The sequence below is a fragment of the Pantherophis guttatus genome, chromosome 3 (genome assembly GCF_059756535.1).
Source record: "Pantherophis guttatus breed Tessera chromosome 3, ASM5975653v1, whole genome shotgun sequence".
In the NCBI taxonomy this organism is placed as follows: Eukaryota; Metazoa; Chordata; class Lepidosauria; order Squamata; family Colubridae; genus Pantherophis; species Pantherophis guttatus.
In genome coordinates, this window is record NC_142065.1 from 199,122,111 (window position 1) to 199,138,398 (window position 16,288).

The window sequence follows — 16,288 nt, forward strand, 5'->3', positions numbered from 1 at the left end:
AAAAAAACAAGGACTAAGAGACAGATGGCAGAGGGATGAGATCTTCTTTCTTATCAATCACCACCCAACAAAGCCAAGTTTTAATACCCTTCCAGAAGGCCGAAAGGGGGAGGGCGGCAGTTCTCACCTTGGGGCCACAGCAGAAAAGGCTCTTCCCCTTGATCCTGCCCACCAGAAATCCTTAGCAGACAATATCCGTACCATGCCCTTTCCGCTAGCATAAGTGGGGTGGGGATTAGACCCACTGGGGTCATAGGGCTCCTCAGATACCGTGGACCCATGCCATATTTATTTATATTTAACATTATGTTTTCATGCCTGTATGGAAACTGCTTGCAGAGAATCAATGATTTAATTTCTTCCTACCCAATTGCCTTATTAAAATATTTATATCCTACACTTCTACCTGAGGAAGGCTTTAGGGTGACCTAGGTAAGCTCCTTTTAAAAAAGAAATCTTTAAAGCAGTACAAAAATGTTAATCAGCAAGGACCTTCCTTTAGATACTTGCTGACTTAATCTTTCCCCACTGTACTTATGAAGGATGGGTAGTTCAGAATTGACCAGCATAGTCTCACATAAAAGCTATTCTGTGACTATTCTGCAACCCCCCAAAAGGCTGTTTTGGGAGAGCAGCCACAAAATACTCTCAAATGTCTTCATGTTATTTTTTTTTAACTTTTCTTTTTTAAATGAGAGTGAATGGATAGCAAACCTCGAGCATTTAGGGCTGTGAGCCAAGCTGTCCCATATCGCATAGAGCCTTTTACTGAAAGCAATTTAATGACCTTAAATTTTAAAAATCCACTAGTTTTCAGTGGGGATTAAAGCTAAGTGAATTTACAGGGTCCTGAAATTTTACTGTAATCGGTTGCTTTATTCGTTCTTAGCCTTGCAGAGTTTTTTCCTCGCAAACCGCTGTGATTCTTAACAGTTATTTTACCTTTTTGATTTATAGCCTGCCTTCCTATCCAGAATATATGCAAATGAGTTCAAGTAAACAACAAGCAGAGGAACAAACCCATAGGATCTGTTTTATTTATTTATTAAATGTTTTTTCTATAATACCTCAACCAAAACAACTCTTGGCAATTACACAGGTAAAAAAATAGATTGAACAGAAAAAAAATAGGACAGAAGGAAGAATAGAGGAGCTGGCAAAATGTTACATAAATGAGGATGGCTATGTTGAATCTTAACAGAATAATAGATTAGAAGAGACCTCGGAGATCTTATAGTCCAATCTCCTGCTCAAGCAAGATATATATAGAAAAGTGACCATCCAACCTCTTCTTAATAGCCTCTGGTGATGGAGAACCTGCAATTTTTGAAGGCAAGCTTCTTGAAATCTTGAATTAAATCTTGAAATCTTGAATTAAATCTTGAACTGTCTATGGAGATTCTCAATGATCCAGGTCATGGTTGTCCCAAAGGTGCTTTTTCAAGAAGCAACTGGACTTTCTGGTTTTTCTTTGAAGATGTTTTGCTTCTCCTCCAAGAAGCTTCTTCAGAAACCAGAAAGTCCAGTTGCCTCTTGAAAAAACACCTTTGGGATAAACCTTGAAGGTTTACAACAGGTTTTCCAAAATGATATTTGACTTCCTGATTATGGACCATTAGAGGTTATGGTCAGTAGTGGGTTGCAAATCCCGTTGCTACTGGTTTGCTCGTGGGTGCGCATGCGCAGAAGCACCCCGGTGGGTGGGCGGAGCCTCCCGCCGCCACCAGTTCGCCCGAACCAGGGAGAACTGGTAGCAACCCACCTCTGGTTATGGTGGCAATACCCCAGATAAGCTACCCAAAGCCTTTTCTTTTAATCATCACATCCCCGTGTTTAAGCAATGCTGTTCTATGACCTCTCTCCCATTTTATTTTGGTGGTAGTGGTATCAAAGCTAAATCCTTATGCTAAATTCCAGGAGAATAGGATAAGAGGAAGGTGTCTTCTCTCAAGCTAATCTTACCTCGTAAAACAGGGATGTCAAAACCAAGGCCTGCGGGCTGGATCTGGCCTGTGGGGCCACCCTAGAAACAGCAAAGCACTGGCCCGTGGGTGCCTCTGCCAGCGAAAACAGAGCCCTCTTCGCTGGCAGAGTGCTGCAGGAGGCCGTTGCAGAAATCCCCCAGCCCTGCTCAGGCCACCACAGGTGCCCCTGACATAAGCGGTGTCAAACTGGTCACTCTCTCTCTCTCTCACACACACACATGAGGTTAATCACAACCCTGATGCGCCCCTCAATGAAACAGAGTTTGACAACCCCGTGGTAAAAGAAACAACACTGCTCCTAAAATGCTCAAAGTTATGACTTGCCTAGACTGGCTAGTACCTACTACAGCTGTGAGAAAATCCCTTTAAGAAAATAGCACTTGCTTGAATCAATCATCAACTAACCACCAAGGCCAGTTTCTCCCACTCTCTTCAAGGCTAAGTTCTTGGTCTTTGAAAGACTAGCCCTCTTTGTGATCACCCTAGGCATGGAGCAGATGTTCAGAGGAAAAGTACCAAAAGCAATCCTTTCTTGACATCGCTCCACCAATCATCAAACTCATTATAAATCCCAGAATGCTCTGTGAGAAAAAAAAAATGCCTATGCTGGCAGAGAACCTAGGGAATTGTGGTCCAATATATTTGGAGATATTACATTGGGAAAGCTGCTGCAAGCAACAACTAGATGCCAATTAATATCACAAGGATGGTTTATTAGTTTCCCTTGCCACAGCATGCAAAATTCATGGCCCTTGTCTGCTGACACCTCAGCTAAAATGGTTATTGTTGGATCCTAGTTTATCCCAGAACTGTATAAATAATAAATTTAGTAAGTAAAAGCAAAGTTTCTTTTCTTGACTTGATAAAATACCTTCATACCGGAGCCAGTTGTCCTTACCAACTGATTTTAATTACTCCTTTACTCTGGTTCGTGTGTAGCAAGCATTCAAAAATGTGTGACATGCAAAAATACAAAACAAAGATTGAAAAATGAAAAAGGGCTGCTTGGAATGATATAATGTGGTCTCGTAGAGATGGTGTAATAATCTTCCTGATTTCTCTAGAGAAAATAGTTTTCAATCCCACTTGACTTTATTGGAATGAAAGTGAGTTTCTCCAGATTCTCATGTAATTACTTGCTTTGTCTAATCTCCTTTCAAGTCATCAACAGAATAATAGAATTGGAAAGGACCTTGGAAGTCTTCTAGTCCAACACCCTGCCACAAGCAGGAGACCCTCTAACTTTCCAGACAAGTGACTGTCCAGTCTCTTCTTAAAATCCTTCAGTGATGGAGCACCCACAACTTCTGAAGGCAAGCCGTTCCACTGGTTAATTGTTTTCATTGTTAGGAAATTTCTCCATAGTTCTAGGTTACCCATCTCTGCTTGCTTGATTAAGTTTCCATCCATTGTTTCTTGCCTTTGCCTTCTGGAGCTTTGGAAAATAGGTTGACCCCCTCTTTTGTCCTCAAGATTCACTGGACAGTGGACTATTATAACTGGAATAGTTTTCACTGTCCAACACAGGTAAAAGGTGCTAGCTTGTAGAAGGCCTAAATCTTGAAATAAAGCTGAAACTTCAAACATCTATATTTTATAACTGCTCATTACTTGGCCTTCAAAAAGCAGAGGAATCAGAATTCAGGAAGAAAACAACGACCTGAAAATGTATTGCATGCTTCCATTAAAATTGACCTTGTATGTTTGATTTGTGATTTTGTGCCAATCCAAGATACTATTCCACATCTCAGTTATGAATGAAAGAATAAGAAAAGAGAGGATCAAATCCCATTTGCAAATACAAGGCTATCCCTTTCATTGTAAACTTTACCTCTATTAGATCAATAAACACATTCTTGTTGAACTTCCTAATTGTCTGTCTCAATTACTAATGAAGACAGAAATCAAAGGAATCAGGGTGTCAGATTGAGGAACTTAACTTGGGTCTGTCCAATTTTACACTCTAATATCGTTTATGTCAATCATCTTAATTATTTTGCAGGTGGAAAAGTCACGTTTAGGTACAACCTTCCCATTCACATGAATTTTTCATATGAGCAATTGTTGTCAAATAAATGCACTGCAGTTAGGAAGGTTGGCTCCTCAGCTCTTTTTATGTGTTAAGTGGCAATTGGGATTGTCAGCTTCTTACTCTCCGTGTGCTCTGTGTCTCCTACCAGATCTATAGGCGAACAGGTTCTTCTCTGGCTTGTTACGTTTGTCTGCAGATTTCTGCATATCAAACGTCTGTTTAAATAGAAACAACAATAGGGACAGCAATTTATTTCTATGATGAAGTGACACCAACATAGTACAATGTCATTTCCAAGATTATTTAACAACTATGTGGCTAACTTAACGTGATTCACCTAACCACTGGCAAGAAAGCTCAAAATATGGGGCAAAATTCACTTAACAATTGTCTTGCTTAGCAACAGAAATTTTGGCCTCAATTGTGGTCATCAGTCAAGGATTACTTGTAGTCACTATTTGTCTCCTTTTAAGTCACCCAGTCCAAAAGAAATCAGGGAAGGTTAAAAGTTTGCAAACTCATTTTTCAAACTCAAGTTGGTTCAAGAAGGTTCTCCCTACAGGAACACTGCCACCAGTCAAACTTTATTTTAGTCAATAACTAGCATAAGGACTATGTTGGTATGTGTTATATAATTTGGACTCATAATGGATTAAGACCCTGTCAACACTTCTTTGTTACGTTTTTTAAATTATATGTTTGATATTTTTGTACTGTTGACATTTGACTCTATGTTCTACATCGCTTCTTAAGAGAAGCAATACAACGAAACCTATTCAGTAATAATAGTCATGCAAAGAAAAAAAAATTGTGTCCTTGTAACTTTTGGGAACATTTTTCTGCTCCAGTAACATACTTGCTTTTAAGTTTTGAAAGTATGAAAGATAAGCAGTGGCATGTATTTGAACAAATCCTTTACAAAAAGAAGTGATTAAAAATTGTGGCGTATTGTTAGCTTTCTTCACTTATGCCAACAACTTGGAGGTCAAGATCTAAAGGTTACAATGAACTTGGGTGTGCAAACAAGTGATAATTGAGGGCATTTTTGTCCTCTACGAACATAGCATGGATGTTTAGTTTTACTATTTCCAATTTTCTAAAGGCCTGCACTTTTAATTTGCCTTGACAGACAGTAAGAACAGCAGATTTTCAAGTAATTGTCTCCATCCCCCCAAAAAATTCAAAATCTTTTTTAAAATGTGGTTTACAGTCCTCAAATCTAGGGGAAAAACTAACCTTATGATTATTTCCACCAACAACCTCAGTACACACCCATCTTTTGTGATAGCTTAGATCTTTCTTTTTTTTTCAACTATCTTATGCAATGCATTCTGGCTGGGAATTATGGAATTTAAAAGACAGCACACCCAGAAGGCACCAAGCTGTGGGTGACAGACAAAGCCACAATTTCCTCAGAACTAGGCCTTAGTCGTTGTTCCAGCACTAACCTTTGTCTAATGCATAGACTTCTGCAGTTTAAATAGCACGATTGTTTTCTTTGGCAATCATGTCACTCACCTCCATCCAACTTTTTAAATCAGAATTGCATAATCTAATCTCTTTGACTCTGAGGTATTATAGGTGCTTCCTTGGGTTAATTAAGCTTTCATTTTTTTCCCATTATCAATTCAGAATCTCAGAATCTATGGGCTGAATGCCTTCCCCTTTTAAGAGATTTCACTTCAGCACTCTTACACATGTGGGATTATCCCCCTAAATGTATTTGAGTGTGCTTTTAAGGGCAGATCCATAATATTACACTGGAAGGATAATTTTACAGGTTCTTACTTGGAAGATGACAATGAGTTTTGTGTATTTTAAAGATCTGCAAGACTATTATGCCAGAAGTGGCTTTTCAAATGACTTTTTGACTTAAATTCCGAGTTGGGAAACAGGTAGAAATTGTCACATAAGAACTAAAACAGATATACTCCAGAGAAGAAGGAAAACCCTCATCAAATCTCATGTATGATTTGGCCTTACCCACTTAAATTTATTTGTTGGATTTATATCCGTTTTATTTATGTTCAGGAACTCAAGGTTGTTAGCAGTTCCTTCTATTTTTCCCCAAAATAATTCTGTGAAATAGACTGTCCTGAGAAATAGTAACTATTTATTTATTTATTTGTCCAATTTATATGCCGCCCTTCTCCATACTCAGGGTGGCTTACAATGCATTATAGCAATAGCCTGCATACTTTTTTGTATATACCTGCTTATTAGGGCTTTGGGGGGGGAGCGCCCTAAGCAGTGTTATTCTATACAAAGTTGGCTTATTGCCCCCACAATCCGGGTCCTCAATTTACCTACCTCGAATGGATGGAAGGCTGAGTCAACCTTGAGCCTGGTGAGATTCGAACTTGCACTAATTGCAGGCAGCTGGCAGCTAAGCGCTAGCACTTAACAGCACTTTAGTCCGCTGCACCACGAAGGCTCTTATAACTAGCCCAAATCCAACCACAATTTGGTGACTGTGGGTAGTTTGGAACCCAAATTTTCTCTATGCTAATCTAACAGCTTAATCACTAGCTCACACTGGGAGTCTTTTTGCAGTCTCTCTCTTCCCAAGGGCTCATCCAGCCCATGTTATAGATTAAATATTTGCACTTGCCTCCCCTAAATTTGATAATGCTTGAAACGGTATTTCATGCCATGGCACTACGACCGTTTGAATTCTCTCTTCTACAACACCATGAACAGTACAAAAAGTCTAACTTGCTCAGAAAAGCAAGTGGCTAGGATATCACTATCAAATAAACCAGCACAAGTATTGACTCCCACGCATTCAGCCACAGCAAGCATAGAAAAGCTATAGCACAATCACAGGAAAACACCTTGCCTTTTCATACAGCTTAATTCTCCCGTCAGAAAGGAAGAGAATTAAATTTTAAAAAGTCTGCCCATCAGATTTATCAGCACATCTTCTTAAGAGAGCCCTCATCTAATCAGCTATGGAGGGGGTGGGGGGGAGAGAGGATAAAATGACAAGATTGTAGTAGCTGAAGAAATGGTATCCCTCCTGCTGTTTTACTTAACCCTGTAGAACCCACAAGTTCTCACCTGTCCTAAAAAGGATGGAAAGGGAAGGAATTTCTTAAAAACACCCCCCCCTGATTATTTCCTATCTTCAAGGTGATTTTTTTTTTTTTAAGAAAAAGGAAAACTATCTTTTTTATCACCAGAAAGCCTCTGATCCTGTTTTTCCAGATCGGCTTGCAAAAAAAAAAAAAAAAGCCTGCTAGAGGCCCTTAAGCCTGCCAAAGGAACACCATATGAAAAGCTATTAGCCCAGCTGTTTGCCTTTTTCAGCTGTGACAGATTCATATCCTGACACATATGGACTCCGCTTTCCCATCAGTAACGAACCATATTTTACTAAACCTTGTTTGCACAAGATGCTATGTTAGATTTGCTAGCCCATGGATCCAGGGCAGCTCATATCTCAGGCTTGAACATTTTACCGCTGCCTCTACTTAACGTTTTTATCCAGATTGAAATAACTACAGTACACTGCAACTCTCCCCAACCATTGCAAAGAAGGGAACTTAAAAGTAACTCCGTAATGAGCAACTGCTAGTAAAAGGTTTGGAGGGGGGGGGGTTTAAGAAGGCAGCGTTTCACTTTTTCACCACGGCTGGTTTTGGGCTTGTTACTCATAGCTTGAAAGCAGCTTCTCTACCCCATTAACCCAAAGTAACTAACTACCCAGAAAGGCTAATAATCACCTAACATGCTCGGACTGGTTAGCGGATTCTCCCACGGGCAGGACTCCAAAAGACATCCCTAGCTAGCCTCGCTGCAGAAAATATTAAGGTGAAAACTAACTTAAAAAGTCCATGCGCTTGGGCAAATGCAGGTGTGCCGGGATTGTGTGAAAGGTTGCAGACGCCGCAGGTTTGTAGGAGGAAAGCTCATTCCAAGTCTTTATTGGAGGAGAGGGAGAGCCCGCTTTGCGTTTCAATGAGATGCGCGGCTTCTTTAGATTTTAACAGAATAACAGTTGGAAGGGACCCTTGGAGGTCTTCTAGTCCAACCCCTCCCGAAGCAGGAGGCCTATACCATTTCATACAAATGGTTATCCAATCTCTTTATAAAAAAACCTCCAGCGTTGGGAGCATCCACAACTTCTGGAGGCAAGCTTGTTTCATTGATTAATTGTATCTTACTGGTCAAGGGAAGTTCTCCTTGGTTCCAGGTTGGATCTCTCTCCTGGATAAAGTTTCCATCCATATTGATTGTGCGTTCCATATTGATCCCATATTAAAAGCAAACTATTGTAACATTGAATGCATTATTATTATTTTATTATTTTATTTTTGGAACCCCAGAACCGGGTTGAGAGCAGGGAAGCCACTTGGGGCTACTAAACTGATAACACAAGCGGAGGAAGACACCCCCCCCACTCATACACGCACACACCTCACGCCCCCCCCCCACTAGATCGGCCCCGCATTCTGGAACAAGCCTCGGTTTCCCACGAGGAACCCCCCGCGCGGCGCGCACGTGTTTGGAAGCGCAGGACCAGCGAGCGTCCAGCAACACGTGGCGTCATAACCTTGGAATGCCAAGATTCCCAGATCACTGCTGGCGAACGGGCGTGCAAGGCGGCACACGCGCGGCTTTCCCACATCTCTGGGTTTTTCTCCCCCCCCCCGCCCCCCAAGGTTCAGAGTAAAAAGCATTCTCACGTTTTAACACACGCCTCTTGCAAAGCTAATCAGGATTGCCTCCGGGCATGTGCAGAGCGCTTGCAAAAAAAAAAAAAGAGAGAGAGGCAAAAAAAAGAAAAACGGGGGTGGGGGGGGTTGTTTAGGGATTCCCACCGCGCCGGACGCGCAAGCTTTTTTACCTTCCAGCACGACCTCCTTGCCCGCCCTCTTGAGCGCCTGCACGGCTTCGTCGTGGGTGGCATCGCGCAAATCCGCGCCGTTGACGGTCAGGATGGCATCGCCGACGTAGAGCGCTTGGGTCTGGTCGGCCGCCAAGCCTTTAAAGATCTTGCTGATGAGGATGGGCATCTTGTTCTCTTTGCCCCCTTTGATGCTGATGCCCAAACCGCCCATCTCTTGCTTCAACACCTTGACGCACCGCTTCTGGTTGGAGACGGCGTCGGGCACTTGTTCGGGCAAGTCGGTCAGCGCCGTCCGAACTCCCGCCGCCGCCGCCTTGGGGCTCCCGCCGTTGTTGTTGCCGCTGCTGTTGTAGCTGCTCCCCGACGGCGATTCGGGCGAGCCAGCGCCGGGCAGGGGACAAGAAGAGGCTGTCGCCGCCCTCGACGCCCCACCGCCGGCTCCTCTGCCGCAGAAAGTTCCATTGCCCGCCGAGGCTGCCCCGATGCCGTTGTAAGCCGCGGCGCCTCCGCTTTCCTCGCCGCTCAGCACCAGCGCTTCGCCGCTCAGGGTCACCAGCACCCGGTGCCACCGGTCGCGCACCAAAACTTCCAGCGCGCCGCTCCGCTGCAACCGGCCGACGCCGCTGCCGCCGCCTCCGGCCGCCGCTACCGCCATCTTTGGAGCATTTCTTAAAACACCATGTGATTGAGCGCACGGGCACACACACACACACACAAATACACACACCCGCGCGCGGCTACACACAGACACACACACACCACGCCCCGGGAAAGTGGGGGGGGAAAGAAGTGGGTGAAAGAGAGCGCCCGGAGCCGCGTCGCCACTCCGAGAGGTCGGCGGAGACTTGGCCGAGGGGAGGGACCCGGGTTAAGCCAGCGGGGTGGGTTAGGGGAGGGCAGGGGCGGGGAAGGAGGGGAGGGGCGGAAGGGCGAGGCTTTCTGCCTTCGGGACGCTCCCCCTGTCGAACCGGAGTTGTCTGTGGGGGGGTTAGTGAGGTCCGGACGTTGCCCCGAGGACCCACCTAGGTGGCGGCGTTTCCCTCAGAACGCTTACAAAAGCGTCCCCGACGCTAAGGAGGGAGGGAAAAAAAGGGGGGCTGCTTGGGCTCCCCGGCTGTTGGGTGTCCTGAATTCCGTCTAAAAGTAATCTCGGATCACCTTGGGGCCGTTTCTCCGAAACCTGGAGTGCGGCGACAGGTAGTCCTCGATTTACAACAATTTGTTCAGTGACTGTTACAACTTCACAGAAAAAAAGCGACTGACAATATTTTTTTTTCCACACTTAGCGACCGTTTTGCGGCATCCCCGTGGGCAAGGGAATCAAAATTCAGACTCTTGGCAATTGACTCATATTTATGAGGGTTGTGGTGTCCCGGGATTATCTTTTGCGACTTTCTGACAAGGAAAATCTATGGGTAAACCAGACTCGCTTAACAGCTGTTACTAACTTAATAATTGCAATGATGATTCACTTAACTGTGGCGAGAAAGGTTGTAAAAACGGGGCAAAACTCAACATGTGTCTCACTTAGTAACATAAATTTTGGGCTCAACTGTGGTTGCAAGTTGAGGACTACCTGTGTACAAGATCAGCGTTCCCGTAACTCCAGAGGTTTGGACAAGAATCCCAGAGCCAGCCTTCCTTCAAAATGACTCTCGACTCCCTGGAGGAAGGGTGGGAATAATAAACTTTTCCTACAATCTTATCCTTGGAAATAAATTGCAGGTTGCTTTTGTTTTATTTTGCTTTCTCGTTTCCCTGCACGAAGATCATCCAGTTATTTTTTTTTCCCCTCCAGTCTTTTCCTAAACTAGATCACGGCAATCTAAGCGTATTAGTTTTTCATGTTAAATAACCTATTTTAAAACTGTGTCAGTAGATTGGCAGGAGCGTCAAAAATCCCACAGTTCCTAGGTTTCAACTATAGTTTTGTCAGGTTTTAGATTTAGATTTTAATAGGAGATTAAAGAATCCTATTAAAGAAACACTTCTTCCCGTTCAGTTAATGTGAGTGAAAAGCAAGAGTGCGCCAGTTGCTAGCTGTACCTCTTGGCTGCTGTTGCAACAGTTAGAAGAGCTGCTCGAAAAGAGTTGTAGTACACATAGTCCTCGATGTAAAACCACTCATTTAGTGACTATTCAAAAGTTATGACAGCACTGAAAATAGTGACTGACCAGTTTTCACACTTAAGACCATTGCAGCATCTCCATGATCACATGATCAATTTCGGGCGCATGGTGGTGTGGCCAGCCAGCTGCCAGCGGCAGACTCGGACGATGAGGAGGTTGGGAAGCAACTTGGGCCGATGTCTGGGGAAGGCTCTGATGGATGCTCTGTGTCAAACACAGAGATAGAGCCAGGGTCGTCCGACATTTCCCAGCCACTGGAGAGGCAGCTGCCTTTGGAGGCTGATATGTGTGAGGAGGAAGAACAGCTGGGGCCTGTTCCAGATGCACGTATGCACAAAGCAGTTAGAAGAGGTGAGCAACAGAGGACAAGGAGTCAACTTGGGAAGCAAAGTACACATGGACGCTGAATGGCCCCTCCGTGACTGGGGAATAAATAGAAGGAAAGGGGAGTAGTTGTCGTAGGAGACAACAGTTCGTATTTCTGAAGATTTTGCTCAATGTGTTTCGTGCCACAAAGACTGATTGCCAGAACTTAATTTGCAGCCCTTCCGCTGGGAGCTCATGGCTTTGCAATTATCGCAAGGAACTGATAAGGTCTGTTACTGCAGTTAACTCCTTGAAGGACTCTTGCCTGGACTTTTCAGTGGGTGAATGCAATTAATTCACAAGAGGTAAATAAAGAAGGTTTTTGCGTGACAAGGAGTCTGTTTCTTGCTTCTGCTAAGGCTGGGTCAGAACACTTGGCAACTGGCATGTACTTATGACAGTTGCCCTGTCCCCGGGGTCATTTGATCACCATTTGTAACCTTCCTAGCTGGCTTCTGACAAGCAAAGTGAGTGAGGGAAGCCAGATTCATTTAACGACTGCATGATTCACTTAACAACCAGATTAGTTTAACAACTGGCAAAAAGATAAATTGGAGCACAAGTCACATAACCATTTAGTGCCTTGCTTAGCAAGATAAATTTTGGCCTCCACAACGGTTGTAAGTCGAGGACTACTTGTAGTCTGGAACTGGAAAAAAAAGTCAACCTTGCTAAGCTCTTGAGTTGTCCTGGGTTAGAGCATTTCTTGACATCAGAGGTGGCATTCAGCAGGTTCTGACCAGTTCTGGAGAACTGGTAGCGGAAATTTTGAGTAGTTCAGAGAACCAGTAAATACTACCTCTGGCTGGCCCTGCCCCCATTTTCTCTGCCACCCGAGTCCCAGCTGACCAAGAGGAAATGGGGATTTTGCAGTAACCTTCCCCTGGAGTGGGGTGGGAATGGAGATTTTACAGTATCCTTCCCCTGCTACACCCACCAAGCCATGCCACGCCCACCAAACCAGTAATAAAATTTTTTGAATCCCATCACTGCTTTACATGATAAAAATCAGCGATGAAAGACTGCAAAAACCTTCTGAAAAGCCAAGCTGGGCATAATTTTTGTAAAGTAGAGAAATCACCCATATTTCAACCTCCATACTTGTAATCCTTTACTTAAACGGCCATAATGCAGCCTGCCAGTTAAAATTGTAAGGGCCTGGTAGCTCAGCAGACTAGAAGCATTGTGATTAACACCAGCTGTCTGCAATTACTGTAAGTTCGAATCTCTCCAAGGCTCAAGGTTGACTCAGCCTTCCATCCTTTCTAAGGTAGGTGAAATGAGGACCCAGTTTGTGCGGGCAATAAACTGACTTTGTATAAATATACAAAAGTATGAAAGCTATTGCTTAACGCATTGTAAGCCGCCCTGAGTCTCCGGAGAAGGGCGGCATATAAATCAAATTAAAAAAAAAAAAGTTGTGATTATCCATGAAACAGGTCATCAATCCAATCCAATCTTTGGAGCGATTTTTTTTTTTTTTACATGATCGCTAAGCAAATGCAGCCGTTGTTAGCAAATCCATTGTTTGCTATGGGATGTTTTTGCAGAAAATTGGAAGTAAATGCTGGTTTTGGCAAAAACATTATAGATTGAGTCTGCAGAATGCTATAAACACCCATAGATGCAGTCATGTAACCATGGGGCGGGGCAGCCATTAAAATTTAGGAATCGGGTCATAAATTCATTGGGGAGGAGACCATCATAACTTCAAATGGTCACTAAGTGAGTTGTTGTAAGTCGAGGATTACCTATATGTGGAATTTAGTTGCACCTTGTTCAGATACTAAACGGATAATTAAAGCCACTTTATTTGATTGGATAAACGTGATCGCTTTGTTCGATCTGGAAAGGAACCTGGGAAACTTCAGCTGTTGCCAATTTTCAGCCAGTAAGACTGGGTTGGTAATCCCATTAACTTTTCCCTCATTTGCATTAGCTTCCCTAATAGTTTCAGGGCACTACTCAGATTCATGACTATTTACTCAGTGATTATTTAAATTGGTTATAGCCACCCAACTCTGATAGACTGGGGCAGCAGACAAAAAATGCAAACAGTAAAAACGATTTAAAACTTAAAACCAGACTGACTGCCCAGATTAAAGTGATCATAAGGGCAATAAGAAACCATATCAGGGCTTTGCAAAATGTATTCTAATTTATTGTAAGCCGCCCAGAATTACCGTGTGGCGAGATGGGCAGCTAATAATTTTTACAAATACAAGTAACTCTTGACATACGACCACAATTGAGCCCAAAATTTCTGCTGCTATTTCTGAGACATTTCTTAAGCGGGCTTTGCCCCATTTTATGACCTTTCTTGCCGCCATTAAGTGAATCACTGCAGTTGTTAAGTTAGTAACATGGGTGTTGTGAATCTGTCTTCCGCATTGACTTTGTCAGAAGGTTGCAATAGGGGATCACATAAACCTTGGAACACTACAACCGTCACAAATATGAGTCACCAAGCACCTAAATTTTGAGCATGTGACCCTGGGGAGGATGCAATGGTCGTTTGAAAAATGGTCACAAGTCACTTTTTTCAGTCCCATTCTAACTTTCAACAGTCACTAAATGAACTGTTGTAAATTGTGGACAACTGTAAATATTGACTCCAGACCAAAGTCAGGTTTTAAGGGCTTTCCAGAACCCCTGGAGAGAAGCAGAACATGATTGTGAGAGATACAATTGGAGATAAATGCAGCCTTTGATAACCAGGCCAAATCCCACGCAGGGGATTGTGGGTAATAACCAGCATCTTGAATTGCATTGAGAAGCATGCATTGCCACAGGTTTTTATCCCAATTCAGTGGGATTCCCCAAAACCTCAGGGGTGGGCTGCTGGGGGTTCGCAGGGGTTCGGGAGAACCTCTAGCTAAGATTCTGTGCAGTTCGGAGAACCCCCAAATCCCACTCCTGGCTGGCCCCACCCACCCCGCCCCTCTCAGGAGTCACCATGCGGCCCATTTTGGAAACAGGTAAGTGCAGGGTGTGCACAGAGGCTCGGGGAGGGCGAAAAACGGGCCTACTGGAAATTCGGGAAGGCTGGAAACGGGCCCGTTTCTGGCCTCCAGAGCACTTCCAGAGCCTGGAGAGGCCGTTTTTGTCTTCCCAGAGGCTTGAGGAAAGCCTCTTGAGCCCGGGGAGGGCAAAAAGCTGCCCCCACCCCATGGTGCAGGAGGCTGAGTAGGCCACGCCCACCATGGCCACACCCACCCAGCAACCAGGCAGAGAATCCCTTGCTAAAATTTTTGACCCACCCCTGGCCAAAGCTCCCTTGGCCTTTAGGCAACCCACCCACAAGCACACAATAAGTAACATTCACAGGTCCTTCCCACACACTGCCTCAGGTCTACCACTGTTCCTACTAGTAGTAGTATAATACTACTGTCTCTTAGCCCTAGGCTGTTTCCAGTGGCTTAATACAGAATAACAGAAACCACCTCCCCTCTCATTCCCTGAATGCCTCCAACACACAAACTACTCCACAATCACACCCAGCTACTTTTCTGCTCTTTTACAGCTGTTTGTTGTTGGGCAGGCTAAGGTGAGGCCTTAAAGGGGCAGGTCACCACAGATCAGACGCTGGCCAACTTTCAGGCAGCCTGTCTTCTGATAGCATACCACCTGTTACTGCTCACACTATTGCCTTTTGAACCGGCTGTAGCTTTTGGGTGGGTTTCAAGAATGGGCCATGTAGACTGCTTTGCAGTAGTCCAGTCACGAGTTACCCAGAGCATCTCTGAAAGCCACAACTGGCACACTAGATAAACCACAACTGGCACATTAGTTGGCAAAGACCCTCCTGGCCACAGCTGCCAACTGTCCCTTGAGCAATAGCCATGAGTCCAGAATAACCCCCAAATTGCACAGTGATCTCAAAATGCTACCCTAAGAGCAGTGGTGAAATGTGAACCAGTTTGCTACTGGTTCACCGGCCACGCATGTGTGCTGCGCACCAAAAAGAGGCTTGGGAAGGTAAGTAGAACAGCGGGGGTGGGGGGGGGAGGGGAGGAATCAGCTGTGCTGTGCGATTTAGCTTTGCTAAAGCAGGATTTCCTGCTTTCTAGCAAAGCTAAACCACGCGGCACAGCTGATCATCGGAAATACCGGTTCGGAGGAACCAGTAGCTTTTTAAACTACTGGTTCAACTGAACTGGTAGCTTTTTTTAACTACCGGTTTGTCCGGACCAGTAATTTTTATCACTACAGATTCGCCTGGTAGCATTTCACCCCTGCCTAAGACCCATAATAGACTCTTCTCAATAAAATCCAAACAGAGTTTGCTCAGTCTTTGAACCAGATCTACATACTGTCCCCAAATTTGGATGCAGGTTCCAGAGTCTCTGCAAAAATTGCTCTATTGAATTGCTATTTCCAATATAGCATAGGGGAAACAACCATATTTTATCTTGCTGTGTCCCTTGGTACACAGTGCAAACTCCCTATGTAACCCTTGGCACACAAAGGATTGTGCAGCCAATTCTAAAAGGTACATTTTGAAAAACAGACTGTTCCTATGTGACCCAACTCTCCTGAAGCAGCACAGGCCTGCAAACTCTTTTCCTTAAAGAGGCTTCACTGTTTCCCTCCCTTTGAACCAAACCTAATTTGTCAAAAATTTAAAGACAGTGCTACTCTTGAGTTCTTTATAGAGGCAACAATATGCACCTCCGTTTTGTGCCAGTATTATTTTCAAAAGAGAAAGCAAAACAATAATAAGCAGATCTTGTCTAAGATTATTTTATTATGAGCAAGGTCAACCTTCAAGAGTTTTGTAAGTTTTGGCATGTTCCATGTGTTTGTAGACGAGAGCCTCTCTGCCCTCATACCAGTAAGCCATAGATTGATCCATAGCAGAGGTGGGTTTCAGCAGATTCTGACCAGTTCTGGAGAACTGGTAGTGGAAATTTTGAGTAGTTC

At 44.1% G+C, this 16,288-nt stretch overlaps 1 protein-coding gene across 1 annotated transcript in view; it reads right to left on the reverse strand.

Moving 5' to 3' along the window:
• Positions 1-9,757, reverse strand: part of SNTB1 (syntrophin beta 1) — a 123,408-nt gene extending 113,651 nt beyond the window's left edge. Inside the window, exon 1 of the mRNA XM_034422239.3 lies at positions 8,867-9,757. Within this exon, the coding sequence (XP_034278130.2) occupies positions 8,867-9,524 (658 nt within the window). The 5' untranslated portion in view covers positions 9,525-9,757. The remainder of the gene's footprint in view (positions 1-8,866) is intronic.
• Positions 9,758-16,288: the final 6,531 nt, after the last annotated feature.